General features: G+C 36.1%; 1 protein-coding gene across 1 annotated transcript in view; it reads left to right on the plus strand.

Moving 5' to 3' along the window:
• PAPSS1 (3'-phosphoadenosine 5'-phosphosulfate synthase 1) overlaps positions 1-14,037 on the plus strand; it is a 112,221-nt gene that overhangs the window by 27,076 nt on the left and 71,108 nt on the right. Inside the window, exons 4-6 of the mRNA XM_051965260.1 lie at positions 21-256; positions 2,226-2,364; positions 11,876-11,994. Of these exons, the coding sequence (XP_051821220.1) occupies positions 21-256; positions 2,226-2,364; positions 11,876-11,994 (494 nt within the window). The remainder of the gene's footprint in view (positions 1-20; positions 257-2,225; positions 2,365-11,875; positions 11,995-14,037) is intronic.

A 14,037-nucleotide genomic window follows, 5' to 3' on the forward strand; every position in this document is an offset into this window, starting at 1 on the left:
TGGTCATTTTCAACTCCTAGGTTTGTCTGGTGCAGGGAAGACCACAGTGAGCATGGCATTGGAGGAATACTTGGTCTGTCATGGTATTCCGTGCTACACTCTTGATGGTGACAACATTCGTCAAGGTCTCAATAAAAATCTGGGCTTCACACCAGAAGACAGGGAAGAAAATGTCCGCCGTATTGCAGAGGTTGCGAAGCTCTTTGCAGATGCTGGCCTAGTGTGTATCACCAGTTTTATATCTCCTTATACCCAGGTAGGTGTCTTGGCTTGAGTGGTCATTTTTGAAAAAAAGTGATACATTTTAACTCTAAAGCAAGCAAAGGAAAATGGGAAATATAAAGGAACCAAAGAATTTGGTTGAAAATTAAAAATTAGCAGGCTTACTCTAGTATGGTGGCCAGTTAGGAAGATTCATCTTCATGAATTAAATGAGGCCTCAGCCACTTACTAGCTGTGTGACTCTGAGCAGATCACTTAACCTTATTTGTCTCAGTTTGTTCATGTGTAAAATCAGCTGGAGAAAGAAATGGCAAACCAATCAAGTATTTCTGCCAAAGAAAACCTATGAAGAGTTGGACGTGACTAAACAATGGTGATGGTTGGTTTGGTGTAGATCTCAAATTCAATTCAGTAAATACTGTTAAAATCAAATTAAAGATTCTTAGGTATAATGGAATTTGGGAGCCATATGATCAAAGAGTTAAAGATAATAAATTATTTCAAAAATTGTTTTTGATGAAAGTCTGTTACATTGACAAAATGATGAATTGGAATTTTCCAGATATTTTAATGATTATTGAGTGAATTGCCCATAGCTAGTATCTGAGTTAAGATTAGAAATAAAGCCCGGCACTCAGTGTGCACTTAATGCACTAAATACATGAAGATAGCCGTATATTCATCGAATGCTCGTGTTCTGTGGGCTTATCACTGAGGAACATGCTGAAGTTAGCTTAGAGGTGTTCTCTGCTGGAGAGGAGCCTCGAGGGCTTCATATGTTCATCTGTCATGGTGAATCATCCTGATTCAATATAGCTTTCTTTATGCAATACTCTTTTTGTACCCTTTCTAAAGAAACACTATCGATCTTTACACCTTCATGATACATGGTGTATGTTGGTGAGCTGTCTTTCACGGCTCCTCATTGTCCAAACCACTAAGCTCAGCGTCCAAGGCCCTGGATCCCACTTTGTCTGCATGTAGTTAGCCTCTTCCTATCTTTTTCCTTTATATGATCCCAGAACCAAACTCCCCAATAATATTGCTTGTTTTAAAAAAACTTGCACCCTTGCACTTATATCTTATTGTTTAGAAATGTATTATGTCTGTCTGTTAAAGTTATACTTGGCCTTCGAAGACAAGTTCAAATACTGTTTCAGGGAAATCTCTCCATTGGTACTCAGATATTTGTGCACTTGTGTGCTTGCTCTTTTTTGTCTCTCTCTGACTCTTTTCCTTTTCCTTCCTGTTCTCTTTCCTCTTCCTCTTTTTTCTCTTCTCTTCCCCATCTTCCCTTGTCTTCATCTTTTCTTTCCCTGCTTTCCCTCTTTTCCTCTCTCTTGTTCTTTCTCTATATGTCTTTCATTCTTTCTTTCTCTTTCCCTTCTCTTTCTCTCTCTTCTCCTCTTTGGGTATTTGACTTTGTCTCTTTCTTTCCTGCTCTCTTTATTTACCTAATTCTCTTGATTTTTCTATCTTTATCTTTCTTCTTCTGTCTGCCTGTCACACACTCTTGCTTTTTTTCTTTCTGTCTTAATATATTTCTCTTTCTGTCTTTTTATCTGTCTCTTATTTGACCCTGTTATCGTAGTTGTCTGAATTATCTCCATCATTTCACTATAGACTGGGGCTGTATCCTTTGTATGTATCTTTGTGGCCTTTCTCATCATCCAGTACAAAGGCTTCCTCATAGTAAGTGCCTGATTAATATCTTTTATATCTGGAAAGTTTTTTTCAGTTTTTAGAGGTTTTCCTGAACTTTATGTTTCAAAGTCTTGGTAAGTTTTATGGCTTGGATGCCTATGCTAATGGTGTTCAAGCTCTTGGTTTCTGGTTTCCTTAAGAGCCAATTATCATCAGCAGTGGACTGCCTTTCAGTGTCAGAGACAGTCATATGTGTCTTGAAGACTATATAGAATTGTGACCAAGCCAATAGCAGATCCATGTTTCTTAGTTTTAGTTTCTAATTTTTAAACTTCTAAAATGGTTTTCTTTTTCTTAAGGATCGTAATAATGCAAGGCAAATCCATGAAGGGGCAAGTTTACCTTTTTTTGAAGTATTTGTCGATGCTCCTCTGCATGTGTGTGAAGAAAGAGATGTCAAAGGACTCTACAAAAAGGCTCGAGCTGGAGAAATTAAAGGTAAACAAGGATGGCCTTTTCCTTTTCTGTGTTCTCATTAGGACTGCACTTTAATAATGACAGATGAAGTTGACAGTTTGGGCAAATGGGCAGGACTCATGTCACTCCTTAGCTTAATAACTCCAGTGGCTTCTTGTTGACTATAGGAGCAAATATAAATGTCTTTTGGACAATTTTCAAACCCTTCAAAACTTTGACTCAATCTTCTTTTTCTGGAGAAGACTCCCTCTGTACTTCTGCCTTTTAGAATCTCTAATTTTCTTTTAAGATTCCATCCAAGCTCTACTTTATACATATAAAACCTTTTATGAATCTCTCTTTTACCCTCACTCAGTCCTTACCACTAGTGCTCTTTCCCACCCCATTGTACAGTGCATTTGTATGTGTTGTCACCTTGTTGGAATATCAGCCTCTTGAGAACAGGTATGGTTTCATTATTGTCTTTGCCTCTAGTATCTAGCATAGTTTTTGGTGTATAGCAGGTGTTTAATAAATACTTGTTGAGAACTAGTTTGTGGGAGTTATCTCTCAGAGATCTAGACACTAGAAGGATGGAGCTTCAGCAAATTGGAGACAACACATCTGATAGTCTTGGAGACTTAGACTACAGATAAAATGGAAATTATAGTTCAAATACTAATGAACAAAATTTCTAAATTTTGAAATCTGAAAATTTCCTTGAGATTAGGTCTGGAGCTTATTTATCTTTGTAGATAAAATTTGTATATAATCATTATACATAAAATTTACTGGATGGAATCTCCTCTATAACATTTCTGATAAATAAGTAATTTAATCTCTTTTTGAAAATCTCTAGTGATAAGATGATCCCTTCACCACCCCAAAAAGCTCTCTTCTTTGGAGGGGGGACACTGTAATTTTTAGGAAGTTTTTTTTTATCATATCAAATAAAGCTTCCTTCTCTCCAACTTCCTATTATATATAGTTCTGTCCTCTGAAGTTAACATAAGAAAGAATTATAAGATACTTGACAACAACTAATGTTTCCCCCTAACTTTTCAGTTCCTCCTACTCCACACTCCAACTTTTGTTAATCATCTCTAGTTTAATCTTTATTCCCCTGACCACTTGGTTGCCTTTCTCTAGATGTGTTTCAGGTTGTCATTGTACCAGGGGTGGAAATTGGAAGTATTTTAGGAATTATGGACTCTTAACATAGTGTATTTTGCCTACTTTTTATTAGAGCCTAGGTCCTTCTGACAGGACAAATTTCTTATTGCCTTGTCCATGAACATCTATGAATTCCCTGTGAACTCTACTGGATTCACGTCCTACCTCTGACATTTACTATCTATGAAATAGTGATCTGTGGCAGTCACTTAATCCCTCTAAGACTCAATTTGCTTATCTGTAACATGAGGATAATGGACTAGATAACTTTTCATGACTTTTCCATTTCTAGATCTATGATCCTATAAACTTAAAATTCCTTAGGTGAACAAAGAGTCCCTCTTCAATAAGCACCAATCCTCTTTAAATTGATATTTACAATATCCAATTGACTAGTCTACCTGACCATTCAGTTTTTTGAGCTTATACCAGGAGGAAAGCAGTTAAAAATTCCTAATTAACAGACTCTCCTGAATAATAATAATAATAGTAATAGTAATAATAGTAATAGAGACATACATAGTTCTTTAAAGTTATTCCATTTGCTTTTCAACAACTCTGTGTAATAGATATTCCAGGTACAGTTTTACAGATGAAAAAACTAAGGTTCAGCAGAGTGAAATCATCTTTGAACCTTATATAATTTGAATCTTTATCTTCTTAACTTGTGAGTTTAGCATTCTTTCCATTTAGGCAATGCTTCCTCTTTGATATATGCTGAAAGTTTATTTTTGTTAATATTGTGATATCTGATTCTCCTTGATTCCTTGATGGTTTAGGATGTCAGGAGGTAGAGGAACCATTAAGGGAATCTCTTCCTCTTTTTTTTTTTTTTTCTTCTCAATATTTCATTTTCCCAAATTTATGAAAAGATAGTTTTCACCATTAATTTTTGTAAGATTCTGAGTTCCACATTTTTTCTTCTCCTTCCCTTCCTTAATTTCCTCCTCTGCAAGACAGTAATCTGATATAGGTTATATACGTGTAATACTTTTTAAAAAAAATTATCGCTTTTTATTTACAAGTTATATGCATAGGTAATTTTACAGCATTAACAATTGCCAAACCTTTGTTCCAATTTTTCCCCTCCTTGTTTCTTCCTCCCCCAGATGGCAGATTGACCAATACATGTTAAATGTGTTAAAGTATAAATTAAATACAATATAAGTATACATGTCCAAACAGTTATTTTCTTGTTATGTATAATACTTGTAAACATAATTCCATGTTTGTCATGTTATGCAGGAAAAATCAGACCAAAAGGAAAAAATTATGAAAAAGAAAAAGACAAAAAAAGCTGAAAATATTATGCTGCCATCCATATTCAGTCTTCTTAGTTCTCTCTCTGGATGTAGATGCCATCCATAGTCTATTAGACTAACTATATTGGCCCAATAATAATTGGGCTAATCCTAAGTCTATTGGAATTGTCTTGGATTGCTGATTGCTATCAAAGTTGGTCATCATATAATTTTATTGTTACTGTGTAAAATGTTCTCCTGTTTCTGCTTATTTCACTCGGCATCAATTCATGCAGCTCATTCCAGGCTTTCCTGAAATCAACCTACTTATCATTTCTTATAGAACAATAAAATTCTATTATATTCATACACCATAACATTCAGCCATTCCCCAGTTAATGGGCATCTACTTAATTTCTAATTCCTTGCCACTGCAAAGAGAGCTGCTACAAATATTTTTGCATGTGTGGATCATTTTCCCTATCTTAAGATTTTTTTGAGATAGAGACCCAATAATGTTATTGCTGGAGCAAAGGGATCACAGTTTTATAGCTCTTTGAGTATAGTTCCAAATTGCTCTGAAGGGTTGAATCATTTCATAACTCCAATAATATATTGAGTCCCACTTTTCCCATATTGCCTCCATTATCTTTTCTTGTCAGCAAGTCTGATAGGTGTGAAGTGGTGCTTCAGAATTGTCTTCTAATTAATAGTGGAAATATTTTTTCATAAGACCAGAAGTGGCTTTAATTTTTTCATTGAATTATTGTTCATATCCTGTCTTGACCCTTTATCAATTGGGGAATAACTTGTATTCTTATAAATTTAACTCATTTTTCTATATATTTTAGAAGTGAGGCCTTTATCAGAAACACTGGCTGTGAGTTTTTTCTCTTTTAATCTTTGCTGCGTTGGTTTTGCTTGTCCAAAACCTTTTAAATTTAATGTAATTAAAATTATCCGCTTTGCATTTCATAATGCTCTGTAGTTGGAAGCTGCTACTCTTGATCTCATTAAGATCGACAAGTAGAAATTGGTTGGTGATATGGAAGGGACAGGAACTTTAGGAGAAAATGACTCAGTTTAACCAGCACTAATTTAGTGCCTGCTGTGTGCTAGGGTTGGTGGATAGAGAGCTGGACTTAAAAGTTGGGAAAACCCTGTCCTGTGTTCAGGTGATAGATACTGGCTGTGTTACTGTCTGTCCTATGCTACTCTTTAAGATTACAAGTTATTGGACTTGTTTGCTTGTTTGCTCTTTGTTGGAGTTCAAATGTGGGGTTCTTGTTCTTCTATAAAATATTATAAAAGTTCTCTCTGGGTGCCTTCCCTGGAATCAGGATTTTGTCGGTCCCTGTTCGGCCTATCTCTCTGCTTGGTTCCCAGCGCTCCCTCCGAATGTCTTTAAATCCAAAGGTCTGGTCCTTCAGCCTCTGCCTCTGCTTTCTTCAGCCTCCAGCCAGCTCCAGTCTTCATGTCATTCCGGTGAAATCTCGACTTGTAGCGTCTTCCTCTCAAGAACTTCTTCGACTGGCCCATTGGCCTATTTATGCTCCTTCCAGAGAGAGGGATTATGGGTTTTCTCCCATAGTGCTCTTTGGCCCAAAGAGCTTCAAGGGAGGTATGAACTCATTGAACTCCAATGAGTAAAGGTGTGAACACAAGCCTTGTCTTGATTAGTTCTACTTAGTACCTTGTTTCAGGTTCTGCCCAAAACATCTTCTTGTAAGATTAGATCAACTCTGATTAGTTAGCAGTTAGTAAGGATTCCAACATCTCCCCCTTTCTTTTGTTTTAAAACATAGGGGGTTTCTGAGGGGGTACACATAAATCCATCAATATGGGCCAGAACTTTGTAATAGATATACATGTTATACATAAATCCATCAATATGGGAGGCATTATACATAATTTACATAAGCACATAGCAATATAACACAGGCTAGTAGTAATGTAACAAATAACATGAATCATCCTGAAAATTTACACATGTCCATAAGTCCTAGAAACAGTCCAATAGGATTCCATTGTCCATTAGTTCATGTGCCAGGAATCTAATAATTCCTGTAAGCTCTGAAGTACTGCAAAAAGTCTCATCAACAATTTTTCATCTTACGGAACCCAATGATTCTTGCTGGTTTTTCAGGAACTGAAATAGTTTCATCTTGTGTTAGGAAATTCAAAGATTTCTGAAGATTTTAAGAGTCCTTTTGACAGTGTCATTGTCAGCCATCTGATTCTTTCTTCATCAGTGGAAATATAAGCAGATCCTCTTCCCCAAGCAGTTAATCTAATTCCCTTCTATTTACCAAATTTGGGATTTCTCCTCATCATCTGGTAATTACATTGGAGCTGTTTGCATTGGATATTGTCTTGTTGTCTTAAAAGGCCTGTATTCTTCCCAACTGTAATCCTGATTGCTTTTCTGTTGGTTGATGACATCAGAGTTCTGAATTTCTAAAGTCTCTCTGGGTGTAACCTCAGCTGCTATCATGCCCCACCTGTCCTTTGATTGATACTTTGGAGCTGGGCCTTGCCTCTCATTCCTCTGGGTCAATATACATTTAGAGGCCCAGTGAAAGCCTCGGTTACATTTTGGACATGGGGTTTTAGGTTTTCTCTCACCCTGTCTTCTCACTCTATCTCCATATCTACAATGAGCTCTCAAATGTCCAACTTTTCCGCAATGAAAACATCGACGAGTTTCTCTAGAATTCCTCTGCCAAAAAGGACCTTGTCTTTCCAAGTTCACCATAGTCTGGGCATAATAAGCATTTGTGCCCACTGTGGCACAGCGTCTAATGATATCCTCTAAAGAAGCATTTTTGTCTAGCCCCCATATAATTCTCTTGCAAACCTCATTGGCATTTTCCTTAGCCAAATGTCTAGTCATTATTTCTGTGGCAGCATTATCTCCAATGGTTCTTATTACAGCTGTTTGTAAACGTCCCACAAAATCTGCAAAAGGTTCATTGGGACCTTGCTCTATTTTTGTGAAAGCATTATTTCCATCTTTCTGTCCAGGGAGAGAATTCCAAGCTTTTATTGCAGCCTTAGAAATTTGCTCATACACTGTTATGGGATAATAAATCTGTTCTGAACTCTCTGCATACTGACCTTCACCAGTTAGTTGGTCAAAAGCAACTTGTACAATAGTTCCTGTTAGCCTATTGTGTTGGGCTTGAATCCTACATAATTCATGAAACTCTGAAAGCCACAATAAATTTTGTCCTGGTTCAAGACATGTTTTAGTGATGGATTTCCAGTCATTCGGGGTTAAGATTTCATAAGACAAATTATCCAGTAACATCTTCACATAAGATGATGTAGCCCCATAAAGAGTGCAACCCTTTTTCAAATCTTTAATTTTTCCCAAATTAAAAGGAGTGTATTTTCTCTCTTTTTGACCTGAGGAGTTGAGCTCTTCAATCACAGGATATGCATTTATAAAATCAGATATATCTTCTCCTTCATTTTTTGCTTTAATTAATGCTTTTTCTAATCTTGTCAAATTCTGCTTTACAGGAGAAGCTGACTGTGTTTCTGTCTCTCTCCCTCCCCCTTGTTCCACCCATGAAGGGTTAATTGCGGGGGGAGGGTCATGAGATGTGGAATCACCTAATTCCTCCTGCTGTGAAGTATCACACTCAGAATTGTAATTAACTCCATTCTCATCTGATTCGTCCTCCTTTTCACCTAGTAAAGTTGGCTTTTCTTCCTCCTGTACTTTCCTTTTCATCATTCTATCACTTAAATAACTTCTTATAGCCAATTGTATTACATTACATGTATTAATTATTGAGTTAGGCCCATTTTTATTATAGAATTGACAAAGATCCTCTCCAACCAATTTCCATTCATTTAGATCTAATTCCTTATCAAGAGAGAAACAAGGCCATATATCCTTTACAGTTTGTAAAAGTTCAGTGATTTGCTGTAAACTTATAATTAAACCTTGGCTTTCCATAACTTTGACAATGCTCTCTAAACATTTTCCTTGAACAGAAACAGGCTGTTTTCTAAATATCTGTCCCATCTTAGATGAAATTCTACTTTAACTCTTCTAACAAAATTTCTTTATTGCACTCACCCTAATTTCTGGGTTGAAGAGTCTTTTCCACTGGATCAGGATCAGAGGCTTTTCCACTTGAATCAGGATCGTAGCTTTTCCACTGAAATCCACTGAGGGGTCTGTTAGTCCCACGTTCAGGGCGCCAAAATGTTGGAGTTCAAATGTGGGGTTCTTGTTCTTCTATAAAATATTATAAAAGTTCTCTCTGGGTGCCTTCCCTGGAATCAGGATTTTGTCGGTCCCTGTTCGGCCTATCTCTCTGCTTGGTTCCCAGCGCTCCCTCCGAATGTCTTTAAATCCAAAGGTCTGGTCCTTCAGCCTCTGCCTCTGCTTTCTTCAGCCTCCAGCCAGCTCCAGTCTTCATGTCATTCCGGTGAAATCTCGACTTGTAGCGTCTTCCTCTCAAGAACTTCTTCGACTGGCCCATTGGCCTATTTATGCTCCTTCCAGAGAGAGGGATTATGGGTTTTCTCCCATAGTGCTCTTTGGCCCAAAGAGCTTCAAGGGAGGTATGAACTCATTGAACTCCAATGAGTAAAGGTGTGAACACAAGCCTTGTCTTGATTAGTTCTACTTAGTACCTTGTTTCAGGTTCTGCCCAAAACATCTTCTTGTAAGATTAGATCAACTCTGATTAGTTAGCAGTTAGTAAGGATTCCAACATCCCCAACAGCTCTTCCTTGACAGAGGGAGTTATTTATTTGTGGATTTCCTGTTGTGATGAAAAAGCTTGTCTAGAATAGAAATGTGCCAAGCAGTGGGGATACAAGGACAAATAGGAAATGAGGCCTACTCTCCAGTTGGAGAAGTGGTTAAAATATTAGGCCAGGAGTCAGGAAGCTCTAAATTCAAATTCACACTCTGGATAAATCACTTATCTCTGCCTCGGTTTCCTCAACTGAAAAATGGAGATCTCTCAGGGTTTTTAGAATGAAATGAGATATTTGTAAAGCCACAGCATAATATTTTGCATTATGTACCGTGCTCTTACCTTCCTTTTTAGCTTTAATTCTTTTATTTTTGCTTATTTTTAATTACTTTCACTTTTTAATGACCCAGTTATAAACTAAACTGTCAGCTATTTTTCAAATTTGACATGTTCTTTCATGCCTTCATTCAATTGTTTAGGCTTTTCCCCATTCTTGGAACTCATTACTTCTTATTAAAATATTAAATACATATCTTATTAAAGCCTATTTAGTATCCTTTTATTTCTTCAAGGTTTAGTTTAAGTGTTATCCCCTCCAAGAATCCTTTCCTTTTCCCCTGCAACTGAATGTGTTCTCCTTCCTTCTCTTTGGACCTGATCACAGTTTAGCTTCTCTGAAATACATTTTGTATTTCCTTCTAGATTTTAAAGTCTTCAGGGAGGAAAGGAACTACTTTACAGTGTCTTCCACAAAATTGGTGTTGATAAATTTTGTATAGAGTGACTCTAGCCCTAATTCGTACATGTTGAGAAATCTGGAGAGTGGAAGTTGCCAGAAAATGTTCAAATGTAGTCTGGTATTCAAAAAAAAAAAAAAAAAAAAGATGAGGGAAATAGATTCTAGAGGCTAATTAGTGGTTAGCGCTTTAACATAAATTCCTGGCAAAATTCTAAAGCATATTATCAGATGGATGGCTGTTGAATGTTTAGAAAACAAAAGAATATAATAATTAAGAGCCAGTCATTTTCAGAGTTAATTTTCTTATTTGATGAAGTTACTCAGCTGGCATTTATATATAAATAACCTTTTAAGTTACTCTTTGCAAAGTACTCTACAAATAACATTTTATCCTCATTACACTAGGTGCTATTATAATTACCATTTTGCAAAAAAGGAAACTGAGGCAGACAAGTTAGAATCTGACTTGCCCAAGTTCACATAATGACTGAACTGAATTTGCAGTTTCAGTTGCCTGACTACCAAGTCCAGTGCACTTGCCTTAGGAAGACAATCCCTTAGACTTAGGTCTTTTTTTTTTTTTTTTTCTAATAATAGCTTTTTATTTTCTAAATATATGTAAAGATAATTTTCAACATTCACCCTTGCAAAACCTCATGTTCAAAATTTTTTCTCCCTGCCTTCCCCCTACCTCCAGCAATTAGTCCCATATAGGTTAACATGTGCAATTCTTCTAAATAATATAATAATATAAAATAAAAATTATATTGTTATTGTCATATACATCCTTGTTTCTCTTGTAGAGTGTTCATTTCATCCGTGATACCTAGCATAATGCTTGGCACATAGTAAATGCTTGTTAATAGATTCTTATAAACAAAGGCATTCTTGATCACCAATTATATTGAAACCCATCCCTCCTCCCCCCGTCTTGTCAGGCTGAAAGGGAAGCTAACATAAAATTATTTTGATGCATGTGGTTTTTGTTTTGTTTTTGCTTTTGTTTTTTTAATTTTTATTGAAGTTTTTTATTTTCAAAACACATGGAAGGATAATTTTTCACCATTGACCCTTGCAAAGCCTTGTGTTCAAACCACCCTCCCCCTTCCTCCCCTAGGAGGACGATTGTATCGTCCCCTAGACGGCAAGTAATCCAATATATATTAAACATGGTAAATATATATATGTAAATCCAATATAGGCATACATATTTATACAAACATTTTTGCAAATTGGGGTCCCTTTCCTTTCTTTAGTATCTCTTTGGGGAGAAGCCCAATAGAAACACTGCTGGATCAAAGGGTATGCACAGTTTGATAACTTTTTGAGCATAGTTCCAAATTGCTCTCCAGAATGATTGGATCTGTTCACAACTCCACCAACAATCATGATATATATGTTTGACAAAGAAATAAAGCAATAAAGCTCTTTTCTACTCAAAAAACTTCTCAAATGAAAACCCATCCAACTCCTTGCCATTCTTTAGGAGAAGTCTTTTCTAAGTGAGATACACAGTTCAGTGAATTGTATATCTATTTATGACCAAAGTGTGACCATCAACACTGGGATCACTTAATAATGAGTCTAAGGTGTGGAGTGGGGTGTGTGTGTGTGTGTGTGTGTGTGTGTGTGTGTGTGTGTGTGTGTTTAAATTCTTCTTTCTTTACTTTTATTAATAGGCTTCACTGGGATTGATTCTGAATATGAAAAGCCAGAGGCCCCTGAGTTGGTGCTGAAAACTGATTCTTGTGATGTGAATGATTGTATCCAGCAAGTTGTAGAACTGCTACAAGAAAGGGTAAGGAGAGTCAAGGGAAGGGGGACATTAGAAATGAAATGTGCTGATTCTACACAAATTCTCTCTCCTTTTCCCACATTAAGTGAAAGTGAAAAATCAGTCCTGAGGGAAAACAATGAAACAATATCTACAAGATCATGAATTGTTTTTTTTTTTTTTTAAATTTAGATAAAATTTAAGTCCAAGAGGGACTCCACAAAAAATTTTGAACTCAGGTTTTGTGAATCAAAGTAGCACTCTTTCCTCTGTATGAGGCTTCTTCCAACCCCCATTACGGAGACAGGCCCTACGAACTTAAGAAAGTTAAATGGCCGATTTGAACTCTAGTCCTCAGACTTCCCATTTAGTTTTCTTTCCTCATGCATCATATTATTAAATCAAGGCCGTCATTTTCCAGAAAAATAAAGTGAGATTCAAAAGATTAATAATTTTCCTGGTGTTTGCTGTTGTTTTTCTTTGCCTGTCACTTTCTAAATTTATAAAGCATTTTCATCTGGGCTATCTTTTTTGCTCTTTTTCACTTCTCCACTTCCCTCTCCTCTCCCCACCAGATAGGTGGCTTTTACTCTCCTCCTTCTAAGAAAAGGAGATGGATGAACTGAGGATAAGTAGTTCATTCTGTTGTCATATCTCTCTAGTACAGAGTAGATCTGTGATTCATATCTAGCTTTTATGACTCCTACCCTTTTGGGATTTGTGATTATCTTTACGTGGGTATACCCTTTTATAAAGGCAGGATTGCCAGTTATTCTATGACTTGCTAGATGGCCTATAGTTGTGATGGCTCCCAAATTCATCACCATTTAGCCACCTCAGTGAATTCTGAACTCGGTAAAGTTGATCCCTGGACAACAATCAGTTGCCTAGCATGGATTGATCACTTACCATTATGCCCAATAGAAATCATATGAATGTTTAACAAGTTGATTCAATAATTCAGCAGAATTGCTGCAATTCAATAGAACTAAAATTAGCATGCATTTATTAAGTGATTAATATGTCAGGCAAATAAACAAACAGGCCACTAGAAATAATCTGAATTGTTGCTGTTCAGTGAATGAAGTCGACAAACATTTATTAAGTCTTTACTATGTGTCAGCCACTGTGCTAAGCACTTGAAATATAAAGAAAGACAAAAACATGGTTCCTACCTTCAAAGAATAGATATTTCAGTAGAGGAGACAGCATGGAAATGATTACATACATAGTAGATATATATATACATATATATATAATAAATGGGAGAGAATCTTAAAGGGTCATTGGTTCTTAACCTTTGTGTATGTGTATGTGTCCTGTACTCTTTTGATAATCTGGTCGTGCTGAGGAGAGAGCATTTTGAAAAGAGCTGTTTTAAAAAATAAAAAGTAAGTAAAAAAATAGTTCACATTCCTTTTAATATTTTAAAGTTTTTTGAACACAGTTACTTCAGATTATCCTTATTTGAAATGTGTTCCTCCTTATTTATTTATCTATTTAATTTATTTTTTATTAAAGTTTTTTATTTTTCAAAACATATGCATGGATAATTCTGCAACATTAGCCTTTGCAAAACCTTGTGTTTCAGTTTCCTCCCCTTTAATATATGTTAAAACATAGTAGAAATATGTGTTAAATCCAATATATGCATACATATTTATACACTTATCTTGCTGTACAAGAAAAATTAAATCAAACCAGAAAAAAAAATCACGAAGAAAATAAAATGCAAGCAACCATTAAACAGAGTGAGAATGCTATGTTGTGAACCACACTCAGTTTCCACAGTCCTCTCTCTGGGTGTAGATAGCTCTTTTGATCACAAGACCATTGGAACTGGTCTGAATTATCTCATTCTTAAAGAGAGCCACATCCATCAGAATTGATCATCATATAATATTGCTGTTGCTGTGTACAATGATCTCCTGGTTCTGCTCATTTCACTTAGCATCAGTTCATGCAAGTCTCTCTAGGCCTCTCTGACATCATCCTGCTTATTGTTTTTTTATAAAACAATAATATTCCATAGTATTCATAAACCATAACTTATTCAGCCATTCTTTA

The sequence above is a fragment of the Antechinus flavipes genome, chromosome 6 (genome assembly GCF_016432865.1).
Source record: "Antechinus flavipes isolate AdamAnt ecotype Samford, QLD, Australia chromosome 6, AdamAnt_v2, whole genome shotgun sequence".
NCBI classification, from domain to species: Eukaryota; Metazoa; Chordata; class Mammalia; order Dasyuromorphia; family Dasyuridae; genus Antechinus; species Antechinus flavipes.